Raw genomic sequence first — 14,952 nt, 5'->3', positions numbered from 1 at the left:
CAGGTTCTTCTAATCATGGAGAACACATGGCTCATGCCCTCAGGGCTTGTTCAAAGGCCTCACTTGGTAGCTTGGTGTGGGCAGGGGCAGATAGCTAGTTCGTCCCTCTCTGTGTCTGTGGGAGAAAAGCAGAGGTCAAATGGACAAACTCCTCCTCTGAATGACGTATGTCAGAAAAAAAGAGGATGCGGACGGTGGCAACGTGATTTCCTAGAATGATAAAGAGCTACAAATGTCCTTTAGACCCCGTGAGGAAAAGGTATCACGCAAGTGTTTTTATTTGAATACGTATAACTCAAACAGATGTCTTAGAACCTTCTAGTGCCCTGGTATAAAAATCAGTTGGGCGACTACCGCCATTTTACGCAATGTGTCACGTATAAGCCTGGGAAAAACAAAGTTACGGTGACAAAAACAGAAGCCTGACTAATATGTATTTTAATATGAAGACCTCAAAGTGCCGGGAGCACATCGGCAGGCAGCTCCAATTTGCTACCTAGAAAAAACAAAAAGGGGCGCTGAGTCACCACTCACTTTTGTCCCTGAGCCACTCCTACAACCTCTTATTAAAAGACATTCTGTCTATAAACATGTTGTATTCACACCTTTACTTTCCCAAGTATCAAGTGACCTACATGAGAGGTTACAATGCATTTATCCCGACAAAAGACTGGAAACAACCTGCATTTCCCATCAAAAGGGGACCCCTTAAATAAACTATGGTGGAGCCACATGGGGGACTTTTTTTTTTTCCTGGGTGGACAGAGCTTTATCTGTTGTAAAGAGCCCACAATGAGGCCTATTTTTTTGGCAGAGGTTGGGGGAACAATTTTATTGAGACATTATTCACATGTCATAGAAGTCACACATTGAAAGCATACAATTTATCGTTTTTAGTATATTCACAGTTAGGCAACCGTTTTGTTTTGTTTCTAATTTTTTTTTTAACGTTGACTTATTTTGACAAAGAGAGAGAGAGAGAGACAGAGTGCGCAGGGGAGGGGCAGAGAGAGAGGGAGACACAGAATCCGAAACAGGCTCCAGGCTCCGGGCTGTCAGCACGGAGCCCCACGCGGGGCTCGAACTCAGGAACTGTGAGATTGTGACCTGAGCCGAAGTCGGACATGTAACCGACAGAGCCACCCAGGCTCCCCTAGGTGACCGTTTTAACAACTAATTTTAGGATATTTTTGTCATCTCCCCAAAACACACTCTGCACCCCTGTACAAACTCTGTGTCTTCTCCTCCCCTTTCTGCCAACCTTTTTTTTAGCAGCTATTATGAATCAAGCTACCAAGAACATTCATGTTTCCTTTTTTTTCAGCAGCTATTATGAATCAAGCTGCTAAGAACATTCATGTAGAAGTTTTCATTTCTCTTGGGTATGGAACTGCTGGGTCATACGGTATTGAAAATCCTGAGGAAGCGTCGCCGTGTTGTCCAAAGTGGCTGAACCATTTTATATTCCCTCCAGCAGCACGTGAGGGTTCCAATGTCTGCACATCTTCCCCAGTACTTGTTACTGTGATTTTAATCATCGCCATTCTAGTGGGTGTGAAGTGATATCTCACTGGGGTTTTCATTTGCATCTTCCTGATGACTAATGATGTTCAACATCTTTTCATGTGTTTATTGGCCGTTTGTAGACCTGCTTTGCAGACATGTCTATTCACATCCTTTGTCATTTAAAAATATTGGATTATGTATCTCTTTAATTAATGGTTGTAAGCGTTATTTATATATTCTAGACACGAATACCTTGTGAGACAAGTCATGTGAAACTACTTTCTCACATTCTGCAGTATCTCTTTCCACTTTCTTGATGGAACCTTTTGGAGTATCAAAGTTTTTAACTTTGATGAGGTCCAATATATCTATTTTTTCTTTGGTTGTTTGTTCTTGTGGTGTCATATCGGAAAAAAATCATTGTCTACTCCAAGACTTATATATTGATAAGCAGTTATCACCAAGGCTTACTAAAACCAAAGTGCAGAATAGTATATAGAGTAGGCTACTATTTGTATAAAAAATATCAACACATATTTGCTTGTATATGTATTAGGCATCACTGAAAGAAAACTAAGAATCTGATGACACTGGGTACCTCTGGGGAGAAGGAGCTGGTTGGCTTTAGAAGAAAGAGAGAGACTTGAAACTATTTATTCTTAGGTTCTTTTTAGGTTTTGAACCATTTGAGTAACTACCTATTCAAAATATAATGATATATAAAATTTAAACTTAAAAAAAAAAGATATTCAGGAGAATGGAGTTCTTCTGTTCCAACCGGAAGAAAACTAAAATCAGATAAAGGTCAAGAGCCATCAGACATAATCTAGTCACATGTAACCAAAAAACTAAATAGATTTCTTCTCTGATTAACTAAAACGAATTTCAGAACATCGCTTCCTTAAGACAGTCTGTTTCCTACATATTTTGAATAGGCAGAAAATTGCAAATCATTTTGTTTGCAACAGGTGAAACAAGAAAGAAGACATTTTTATAAAGTAAGTGAGGGCTATAATGCTGCATGGATTTTCCCCTCTTCTATCGAGGGAAATAGCAATGTAACTTTCATGTCAGAAAAAAAGTCTTTTCCCTCTTTTATTACTGAAAACAATAATATATCATGAAATAAGAATTTCTAAGTAAGATAAAAACATGATCCTGTCATCTTTCCCTATTTTTATTATTTTCATTGCACGTGAGTCTTTGTCCACACAGTTGTGACCAGTCAGTACACAACAGTGTATATTCTGTTTTTCTCTGTATGTAAGTATTCAAAACTACCATTTTCAATGATTGCTCATTGAGCTGATAATTTAATTAAGGAGTCATGTGCTACAAAGGCACCGAAGTTCTGCCCAACTTTTCACTACTCTTAATCACTCTAAACATCTTTGTATGTATATAGATATAAACATATATACACATATAAATATATACACATACATACAAATACGCATACACATACATACATACATACATACATACATACATATACATATATACTTCTTTTGAATGGTTTCCTAGGTTTGAGTCCAAAAAAATAGTGTTATGAGATCAAAAATATGAGTATTTTTATGGTAGTTGAACACCTCCCCACATAGTTCACCAAAAAGTATGCCGATTAGAAAAACTTCCAGAACTATATGAATGTATGTTTCACTGTAACTTTACCAGCATTGATCATCAGCAGTTTTGACTTTCCACGGAAATAAAAAAATCACCTTAAAATGATGAGTTTATAAATAAAATGTGAATTGAAACACAGCCACACTCCTTTGATTCCATATAGTTTCTGGCTTCTCTGGAGTTACAATGGCAGAGCTGAGCAGTTGCCCCAAGATCTTACGGCCCATGGGCCACGGTTTGCTGACCTGATCTATACTTCAGAAAGCAAGATAGTCACATCGTTCACATCGGATGTGTCTAATTAGTAAAAAAAATATATCTTGTGGCTTGAACTGAAGTGCAGAGATTATAAAAGACCTAGATTTGAGATACTGGTTTTCTCCCAATAGCGTTACCATATATATCCACCTCCCTATTTAAAAGTGAATTAACGCTCGCGATGTTGCCTAAAAATGAGAAGATACAAATACAGCTGTGACTAAGCAGAAAATGCTAAACCTCAGGATATTCTGAAAGCACTGCTACTCTAATAAAATTGGTCTGCCTGGAAAAAAGGAAATAAGGCTGCAGGGGGACTGTGCAAACCGTACTCTGGCAGGCCCCTTTTGGAGGTCTGTGTAGGTACGGACTTTTTTTATGGCAGGAGGTGGAGGAGGAGAGTTTTAGTCCCTTATTTGCATTTGCCTGCTGGACCGCTCCACGGGGCAGCTCCAACCCAGCCTGTTCAAAACTGAATGCACTATCGTCTTCCCCTAATGTCTTCCACTGCCATTTCTACTAATGGTAACGGCATCCCTAAATCACCCAGGCTTGAGAGTTGGCCAAGAGCCTGGCACAGGGAAAGCATCGAATAAAGAGTAAATTCGTTCATTCTCGCATTCATTCTTATGTTCCTCCCTCCACTCAGACAGTCCTGCCGTCGCAACTTCCTGAGAGAACTTACTTTTAGGTCTCTAAGATAAGCACCTGTGTGTCTTTTTGTTTGGTATCTGTCTCCCCGACTCACATGCAAGTTCAACAAAGGTAGTGGCCAGGGTTGTCATGCTGATGATTCCATCTCTCAAGCCTGGAATGCTGCTGAATGCACAACAGGCACCCAAGTATGTACATATGTGTGTATGTATGTATGTACGTACGTATGTATGTTTTTAATGTTTATTTTTTAATGTTTATTTATTTTTGAGACAGAGAGAGACAGAGCATGAGCGGGGGAAGGGCAGAGAGAGGGGAAGACACAGAATCCGAAACAGGCTCCAGGCTCCGAGCTGTCAGCACAGAGCCCGACGCGGGGCTCGAACTCACGAGCTGCGAGACCATGACCTGAGCCGAAGTCGGAGGCTCAACTCAGGTGCCCCTTGGCACTCCAATATTTAGATGAGTGAATAGAAGAGAGGAGAAAGGGACATGAGGAAGGCAGGAAAGAATGTCTGACGGGCTGGCTGGCATCTTGATTGAGTAGACACTCGTGCCCTCTCTGTCCTATAACAACGTGACCAGTTCACGAGAAAAGCTATGGACTTAACAAAAGACGTGCCACTGCCTTGCAGACTCAGTCTCAGGACTGAAAAGGTCTTGTGCTTGTGTTTCCCTGCTACTTTGTTGTATCCCTTCTGCCCAACTTCGCACCCTGATCCCCCTGTGGTAGGATGAAAAGTCAACCTACAAAGCAAAAGCATAGATAACAAGTTTGGATACAAGGTCAACTTGTCGTCCTTCTCATGATTATTCTCCTGCTCTATGGAACCCTTCTTAACTGATCACTTAGTACCCCAGGGTGACTATTCAGAGTTTTTCCTCGCCTCTTAGGTTACCATTCTGAACTGGTCTAATCAGCTGACCATCAGCCACTGCAAGTGGTGGCAGAATTGAGCAATAAAGTCTGGGTTAGGAACACAACTGGGGAGCTCAGAAATTCCTTGGCACACTGTAACTTTCTCCTTAATTTACATTCACATGCCCAGAAGCCTGACCGAAAAGTTAAGGGAAATGTAAATTCCCAACCATCAGAGCCAGTCACAGCTAACACATGCACAAGCACACAAATCCACCCCATTTCCTGCTGGCCATCTCCTGTCCTTGACCTTGACAGATACAAACCCCTTAGAAAATCTCTAACTAGGAACACCTGCCGATGATGTTTTTACCTTCTCCAAGAAATATAACCCCAAAGAAGCAAAATACACTTATCCCGTGCTGTGAGTACACTGTTTTTAAAAACTGTATCCAACACAACCCAAAGCTGAAAAAGCAAGTAAATAAAGGCTCAAGTCAAGTTCGATGGAAGCAATTTTCCTATCAACTACTCTTCCAAAACTCTATGTGAAATTGCTCATTCCAACCACTACTGTCACATCCAATTAAGTTTGAAACACATTTTTATTTACACTTACCTCTGCCACTCGGTGGGTGGAACTAAATCGAGGTGGTAAACCAGCCAAAACACAGTGTTGGTGGGTGGCATTGAGATCATCTGTAGGAAAAATACCAAAAATTAAAGAAAATAAAACCACACACACACACGCATACATACACACACATTTATTAGTCACTATAATAAACCATTCAACAAAAATACAACGTAAACAGTAAATCCGTTATTTAATAACAACAGCCAAGGAATTAACACCTACTTTGAATTCTTTAAACCATTAGCTATAACTGGGATGACTTTGTATGTGCATAAGTATTACGGATAGACATCAAAACCATGACATGCCCAAGAGTAAAAGGGGATGTTAATTATTCGAGGACAACAAGTATAAACCAGGACGGTCTTTAGCAAACAGTACATATGGCTACCCTATTTATGTGTGGTCTTATGATGCCCTCCCACCACTAAGTTTACTATTTATGAACTTTCTCTTTCTCATGATACATCAAATTCTATCCATGCCTTTAGATAATAAGCCAATTTTTTTTTTTACATTATTTGGGGTGGAACAGCTTTCATCTGAAAATCTACCTCTTTCTCTCCCCAATCAAAATATCAATTTTGCCCTAACAATTTTCCAGGCAAAAAACCAACCAACTCAGCAGTTGCAAAGTTTTGGCACTCAGAACAGAATTCAAGCCTATGGATTCACAACCCAAGAATGGAGTAGGTGGTGAATTCATCAGTTGAAAAATAAGCTTAAAACCACATGCAGTGGAAGAAAACCAATGGCCAAGTTGCTGCATATTCTAAGAAATGATGCCACAAGTCAGGCAAAAAATCTCTATCACCTCTGCTTAGGACATCACTCCCTCTATTACAAAGAAGAGAACTGAACAGTACTATTCCCCAGCAGTGTATGATTTCCCAGATAGGCAACAGAGGCTTCTTACCAAGATACCAAGACCCACAATGATTTATACTAAAAGACAAAGACCACCACACCCCTTATGTGTCAGGAAAATTAACTTCTAAACAAAATAACAGAAATGTGAAATGTCAACTGAAGGGCTCCTGCTTCTGAACATTCTGGAAGAACAGTGAGAAGGTCTGCCTTCCTACCTGAAGCAACTATTAAAGGGACCAACACTAGGAAACAAAGGTTTCTGACACTGGAAAACAGAGAAAGATATAATCCCCGGGATAGAAAAATAAAATGGGTGAGCCCTAAAATTGCCCTAGCTTACTACCCGGAACAGTTTCAAAACCAGAATAGAGAGTGGGGAGTCAAACAGAACCCAGAGTTTTCAGCTTTCCTTCTTGCTGAGTTGCGAGGACAGAAACTGGAGCTTAGGAAGCCCAAGGCAACGAGGATATGTACAACAGAACACTGGAATAGAAGAACCTGCACGGACAGAAAACAAGCGGACATCGGCCGAAGGGTTCCTTCAAGTCTCTGGCTGAGCACTGACAAGGGCGTGTGTGAATGAAAACTTCCCAAGGACAGAAGAAGAAGCAGCAGCAAACAACAGGCTGAACAAATGTCAGAGCTCACACAGGGCTGGGGAGGTTTTGTGTTCTCAGCAGCTAGAATGGCTCCTGCTACGTGAGAGAATGGATAGAGTCCTTGGAGAAGCATCACCTTAGTAGCAGGGCTATATTAGTTCTGTGTCAAAGATCCGCTTGACAGCTTAAAAGCAAGCCTCCAAATGATTCAAGTTATTCCAAATAAGTTAATTAGTCACTAGAGCAAAGTCCAACGCTACTGAAAAGAATTTAACAAAATCAGACACCAAACAAACTTCACAATATCCGGCATCCATTCAAAAAGTAACAGAGAAGAGGGGTGCCTGGCTAGCTTAGTTGGCAGAGCATGCGATTCTCAATCTCAGGGTTGTAAGTCCGAGCCCCACGTTGGATGTAGAGATGACTTAAGAGTAAAACCCTATAAAAAAAAAAAAAGTAGGAGAGGAGAAATGAAAGACATACATGACACATAGGTACATATAAGATATATAGGCATATATAGGTATATATTATATAGGTGTATATAAGAAATACACATATCTTTCTTTTCTTTCACATATATATATTTCATATATATAGAAATAAATGAAATGAAGCTATAAAGATGAAAAATGTAGTCTTTGGAATTAAAAAAAAAAAACCACAGTGAATTAGATTAACAGCACTTCTGGCACTGCAAAAAAATAAAAAATAAAAAAAAATAAATCAGCGACCTAGAATACACAGAAATAGAAACCATCCAAAACTGAAGCATCGAGAGAAAAAAGACTACAGGTAACTGAAAAGGCATCAATGACCTGGGATACTATTTATCAGTTTAACATAAATGTAATTGGATTCTCAGAAGGGGGAGAATGATAGAAAAAAATATGTATCTGAAGAAATGATGGCCAAAGAGAAAAATCAGAACAAAGAACAAGGGCAACAAACAGAAAACATTAACAAATAAGGTAACTATTAAATCAATTATATTAGGGTCGCCTGGGTGGCTCAGTTGATTGAGTGTCCAACTTCAGCTTAGGTCATCATCTCATGGTTAATGGGTTTCAGCCCTGCGTTGGGCTTTGTGCTGACAGCTCAGAGCCTAGAGCCTGCTTCAGATTCTGTCTCCCTCTCCCTCTGCCCCTCCTCACTTGTGCTCTCTCTCAAAAATATATAAACATTAAAAAAATAAATAAATTATATCAATAATAATTCTCAATGTCAATGGAGTAAGTACACCAATTAAAAGACAGAGATTATCAGAGTGGATGCAAAAACAAAACCCAATTATACGTTGTCCACAGGAAATTCACTTAAGTATAAAGACACATACAGATTAAAAGTAAAGGGATGGAGAAAAAAATATTCTATGTTAACACTAATCAAAACAAAGCTGGAGTACCTATATGAATTTCAGACAGAGTAGACATCAAAACAAGGAAATTATCAGGAATAAGAGGGCATTACATAAAGGAGTCAATCCTCCAGGAAGATACAACAATCCTTAATGTGTATTTGCCTTATAAGACAGAGTCAAATTATGTGAAGTAAATCTAATAGAATAGAAAGGAGAAATAGACAAATCCACTAATACAGTTGGAGACTTTAACACCCCCTATCAGAAACAGAAAGATCCATCAGGCATAGAATCAGTAAGGACACAGGTGAACTCAAGAATACCATCAATCAACTGGATATAACTGACATCTACAGACTACCTCATCCAACAAGAGCTGAATACACATTCTTCTCAAGCTCATATGGAACATTCACCAAGAGAGATCACATTCTGGACACAACACATACACACACACACACACACACACACACACACACATACACACACACACACACACCAAAATTTAAAAGAATAGAAATCATACAATATCTGCTCTCAGACCATAAGAATTAAACTAGAAATCAGTACCATAAAGACAGCTGGAAAATCCCAAAATACCTAAGAGATTAAGCAGCATACTTCTAATTTACATGGCCAAAGAAGAAATCTCAAGAGAAATTTTAAAGTATTTTTAACTAAATGAAAATGAAAATACAACATCAAAATTTGTGGGATACAACAAAAGCACTTCAAAGAGGAAAATTTAATACACTGAATGCATATATTACAAAGGAAAGATCCAAACTCAGTAATAAAAGCTTCAACCTTGGGAATTTAGAAAATGGAGAGCAAATTAAATCTCAAATAAAAAGAAAAAAATAATTAGAATAGAAATCAAGGAAATCAAAAACAGAAAACTAACAGAGAAAGTCAATGAAACAAAGCTGGTTCTCTGAAAAGGTCAATAAAATCAATAAGCCTCTGTCCAGACTAAGAACAAAAGAGGAAAAACACAAATTATTAATACCAGAAACAAGAAAGGGAACATCACTACAGATCATATGGACATTAAAAGGCTAATAAAGTAATACTATGTATAGCTCTATGCCCACAAATTTGATAACAGAGATGAAACAGACCAATTCCTTTGAAAGACTAAATCTTCCAAAACTCACATAAGAAAAAGACAATCTGAATAGGCCTATTTGTACTAAAGAATGAATCAAAATTACTAACCTTCCTACACAGAAAGCTCCAAGCCTAGATGGGTTCACTGGTGAATTCTACCAACCATTTAAGGAAGAAACTATGCCTATTCTTTACAGACTCTTCCAGAAGAAAAAAGTGGAAGGAAGACTTCCTAATTCATGCTATGAGACCAGCGAAACCCTAATACCAAAAGCAGACAGATATTACAAGAAAAGAAAACTACAAATTAATATTCTCAAGAACATGGATGCAAAAATCCTCAAAAAATACAGTATTAGAAAATAGAATCCAACAATGTATATTTTATATACTTTTATATATATCTTATACACTTATATGCCACAACCAACTGAAATGTATCCACATATGCAAGGCTGGCTCAATATGTGAAAATCAATTAATATTTTGTCTCCTGTTTGTCCATCTGTTTTCGTTTACAAGGGCTACTCCAAAGAACAAATCAAAGCACACCTGGTGCAGGGTACAAAATATTACTACGAGTAGGGTAATAAAATAACCAAAGTCACAACAACAGAGAGCACATAACAATCCCCGAAAAAACACCTCCTGAAGGGCCAGACCCTGGACAGCATATGACCCTCCTTTAATATAGCAGTGCTCGCAGGTGCAGAGCACACAACCTTTTAAAATGCATAAGGGACAGAAAACCAGCCAAAATGACGAAACGGAAGAATTCTCCTCAAAAGAAACTCCAGGAAGCAGCAACAGCTAATGAATTGATCAAAACTGATTTAACCAATATAATGGAACAAGAATTTAGAATAATACTCATAAAATTAATCGCTGGGCTTGAAAAAAGCTATGAAACTTGAAATCGGCCACAAGAAAAAGTCTGGAAAACCTCCAAAAGCATGGAAGTTAAACAACACCCTACTAAAGAATGAATGGGTCAACCAAGCAATTAGAGAAGAAATTAAAAAATACATGGAAACAAATGAAAATGAAAATACAACAATCCAAACACTTTGGGATGCAGCAAAGGCAGTCCTCAGAGGATAATACATTGCAATCCAGGCCTATCTCAAGAAACAAGAAAACTCCCAAATACAAAATCTAACAGCACGTCTAAAGGAAATAGAAGCAGAACACCAAAGACATCCCAAACCCAGCAGAAGAAGAGAAGTAATAAAGATCAGAGCAGAAATAAACAATATAGAATCTAAAACAACAGTAGAGCAGATCAATGAAACCAAGAGTTGGTTTTTTGAAAAAATAAACAAAATTGATAAACCTCTAGCCAGGCTTCTCAAAAAGAAAAGGAAGAGGACCCAAATAGATAAAATCATGAATAAAAAATGGAATTATTACAACCAGTCCCTCAGAAATACAGGCAATTATCAGGGAACACTATGAAACATTTTATGCCATCAAACTGGACAACCTGGAAGAAATGGACAAATTCCAAAGCACCCACACACTTCCAAAACTCAAACAGGAAGAAATAGAAAATTTGAACAGACCCATAACCAGTGAAGAAATTGAATCAGTTATCAAAAATCTCCCAACAAATAAGAGTCCAGGACCAGATGGCTTCCCTGGGGAATTCTACCAGACATTTAAAGCAGAGATAATACCTATCCTTCTCAAGCTGTTCCAAAAAACAGAAAGGGAAGGAAAACTTCCAGACTCATTCTATGAAGCCAGCATTACTTTGATTCCCAAACCAGACAGAGACCCAGCAAAAAAAGAGAACTACAGGCCAATATCCCTGATGAATATGGATGCAAAAATTCTCAACAAGATATGAGCAAATCGAATTCAACAGCATATAAAAAGAATTATTCACCCTGATCAAGTGGGATTCATTCCTGGGCTACAGGGCTGGTTCAATATTCGCAAATCAATGTGATACATCACATTAATAAAAGAAAAGATAAGAACCATATGATCCTGTCAATTGATGCAGAAAAAGCATTTGACAAAATTCAGCATCCTTTCTTAATAAAAACCTTCGAGAAAGTCGGGATAGAAGGAACATACTTAAACATCATAAAAGCCATTTATGAAAAGCCCACAGCTAATATCATCCTCAATGGGGAAAAACTGAGAGCTTTCCCCGAGATCAGGAACACAACAGGGATGTCCACTCTTACCGCTGTTGTTTAACATAGTGTTGGAAGTGCTAGCTTCAGCAATCAGACAACAAAAGGAAATCAAAGGCATCCAAATTGGCAAAAATGAAATCAAGCTTTCACTTTTTGCAGATGACATGATACTATACATGGAAAATCCGATAGACTCCACCAAAAGTCTGCTAGAACGGATATATGAATTCAGCAAACTTGCAGGATACAAAATTAATGTACAGAAATCAGTTGCATTCTTATACACTAATAATGAAACAACAGAAAGACAAATAAAGAAACTGATCCCATTCACAACTGCACCACGAATCATAAAATAGCTAGGAATAAACCTAACCAAAAATGTAAAAGATCTGTACGCTGAAAACTATAGAAAGCTTATGAAGGAAATTGAAGAAGATACAAAGAAATGGAAAAACATTCCATGCTCATGGATTGGAAGAATAAATATTGTTAAAATGTCAATACTACCCAAAGCTATCTACACATTCAATGCAATCGCAATCAAAATTGCACCAGCATTCTTCTCGAAGCTAGAACAAGCAATCCTAAATTTTGTATGGAACCACAAAAGACCCCGAATAGGCAAAGTAATATTGAAGAAGAAAACCAAAGCGGGAGGCATCACAATCCCAGACTTTCACCTCTACTACAAAGCTGTAATCATCAAGACAGCATGGTATTGGCACAAAAACAGACACATAAACCAATGGAATAGAATAGGGACTCCAGAATTGGACCCACAAAAGTATGGCCAACTAATCTTTGACAAAGTAGGAAAGAGTATCCAATGGAAAAAAGACAGTCTCTTTAACAAATGGTGCTGGGAGAACTGGACAGCAACATGCGGAAGAATGAAACTAGACCACTTTCTTACACCATTCGCAAAAAATAAACTCAAAATGGATAAAGGACCTGAATGTGAGACAGGAAACCATCAAAACTGTAGAGGAGAAAGCAGGAATAAAACCTCCCTGACCTCAGCTGCAGCAATTTCTTACTTGACACATCTCCAAAGGGAAGGGAATTAAAGGCAAAAATGAACTACTGGGACCTCATGAAGATAAATAGCTTCTGCACTGCAAAGGAAACAATCAACAAAACTGAAAGGCAACCAACAGAATGGGAAAAGATATTTATAAATGACATATCAGACAAAGGGCTAGTATCCAAAATCTATAAAGAACTCACCAAACTCCACACCCGAAAAACAAATAACCCAGTGAAGAAATGGGCAGAAAACATGAATAGACACTTCTCTAAAGAAGACATCCGGATGGCCAACAGGCACATGAAAAGATGCTCAACGTCGCTCCTCATCAGGGAAATACAAATCAAAACCACACTCAGATATCACCTCACGCCAGTCAGAGTGGCCAAAATGAACAAATCAGGAGACTATAGATGCTGGAGAGGAGGTGGAGAAATGGGGACCCTCTTGCACTGTGGGTGGGAATGCAAACTGGTGCAGCCGCTCTGGAAAACAGTGTGGAGGGTCCTCAAAAAATTAAAAATAGATCTACCCTATGACCCAGCAATAGCACTGCTAGGAATTTACCCAAGGGATACAGGAGTGCTGATGCATAGGGGCATTTGTACCCCAGTGTTTAACAGCACTTTCAACAATAGCTAAATTATGGAAAGAGCCTAAATGTCCATCAACTGATGAACGGATAAAGAAATTGTGGTTTATATACATAATGGAATACTAGTTGGCAATGAGAAAGAATGAAATCTGGCCTTTTGTAGCAATGTGGATGGAACAGGAGAGTGTTATGCTAAGTGAAATAAGTCAGACAGAGAAAGATAGATACCATATGTTTTCATTCTTATGTGGATCCTGAGAAACTTAACAGAAGACCATGGGGGAGGGGAAGGAAAAAAAAAAGTTAGAGAGGGAGACAGCGAAACCATAAGAGACTCTTAAAGACTGAGAATAAACTGAGCGTTGATGGGGGGGTGGCAGGGAGGGGAAAGTGGGTGATGGGCATTTAGGAGGGCAGCTGTTGGGATGAGCACTGGGTATTGTATGGAAACCAATTTGCCAATAAATTTCATATTAAAAAAACAGAAAATCAATTAATATAATCCATCACAGCAACAGGCTAGGGAAGAAAAATCTCATGATCATACCAATAGTGCAGAAAAAAACATTTGACAAAATCCAACACAAATTCATAACAAAACCTAGGATTCATAACAAAAACTAGGATTAAAGAGTAACTTCTTCAATGTGATAAGGAACATGTACAAAAAAAGTATGATGTAGCTATCATCATACTTAAATTTGATTCCTCAATAAGATTGGGAACAGGGCAAGAATGTGTCTTTTCACCACTCCTTTTTTTTTTTTTTTTTAATATTTATTTATTTATTTTGAGAGAGAATGTACACATGCAAGTGGGTCAGGGAAAGAGAGAAAGAGAGAGAGAGATTCCCAAACAGGCTCTATGCCATCAGCACAGTGCCCAATGTGGGGCTCAAACTCATGAACTGTGTGAATCACTTGAGCTAAAATCAAGAGTCAGATGCTTACCCAACTGAGCCACCCAGGTGCTCCCACCACTCCTTTTCAATAGCACAATGGAAGTGCCAGTTAATGCAATGAGACGAGAAGAGGAGAGGAGGGGAGGGGAGGGGAGGGGAGGGGAGGGGAGGGGAGGGGAGGGGAGGGGAGGGAAGGGAAGGGAAGGGAAGGGAAGAGAAGAGAAGAGAAGAGAAGAGAAGAGAAGAGAAGAGAAGAGAAGAGAAGAGAAGAGAAGAGAAGAGAAGAGAAGAGAAGAAATAAAACTGTCTTTCTTCAAATTTTTTTTTTAACATTTATTTATTTTTGAGACAGAGAGAGACAGAGCATGAACGGGGGAGGGTCAGAGAGAGGGAGACACAGAATCGGAAACAGGCTCCAGGCTCTGAGCTGTCAGCACAGAGCCTGACGCGGGGCTTGAACTCACAGACCACGAGATCATGACCTGAGCCGAAGTTGGCCACTCAACCGACTGAGCCACCCAGGCACCCCTAAAACTGTCCTTCTTCATAGATGATATGACTGTCTGTAGAAAATTCCAAATGAACTGACCCAAAAAACCCTCCTGGAATTAATAAGCAATTTTAGCATAGTTGCAGGATATAAGGGTAACATGTAAAAGTCAATCACTTTCCTAACAAATAAGTGGAATTTGAAAGTAAAAACTCATTACCAATTACATTAGTATTCCCCCAAATAAAATACTTAGATATAAAATCTAACAAAATATATATAAGAATTTACATAAAGAAGACCAAAAATT

The 14,952-nt window shown here is 38.7% G+C and overlaps 1 protein-coding gene across 6 annotated transcripts in view; it reads right to left on the bottom strand.

Moving 5' to 3' along the window:
• The window catches only part of FTO (FTO alpha-ketoglutarate dependent dioxygenase), a 387,882-nt gene that overhangs the window by 208,157 nt on the left and 164,773 nt on the right, over positions 1-14,952 (bottom strand). For all 6 annotated transcript variants that reach the window (XM_007096676.3, XM_042968315.1, XM_042968313.1 and 3 more), the window contains exon 5: positions 5,523-5,602. In XM_007096676.3, coding sequence (XP_007096738.1) covers positions 5,523-5,602 — 80 coding nt within the window. The remainder of the gene's footprint in view (positions 1-5,522; positions 5,603-14,952) is intronic.

This window comes from Panthera tigris, chromosome E2, assembly GCF_018350195.1.
Source record: "Panthera tigris isolate Pti1 chromosome E2, P.tigris_Pti1_mat1.1, whole genome shotgun sequence".
Classification (NCBI taxonomy): Eukaryota; Metazoa; Chordata; class Mammalia; order Carnivora; family Felidae; genus Panthera; species Panthera tigris.
This window is presented reverse-complemented; position numbering and strand designations above follow the sequence as displayed.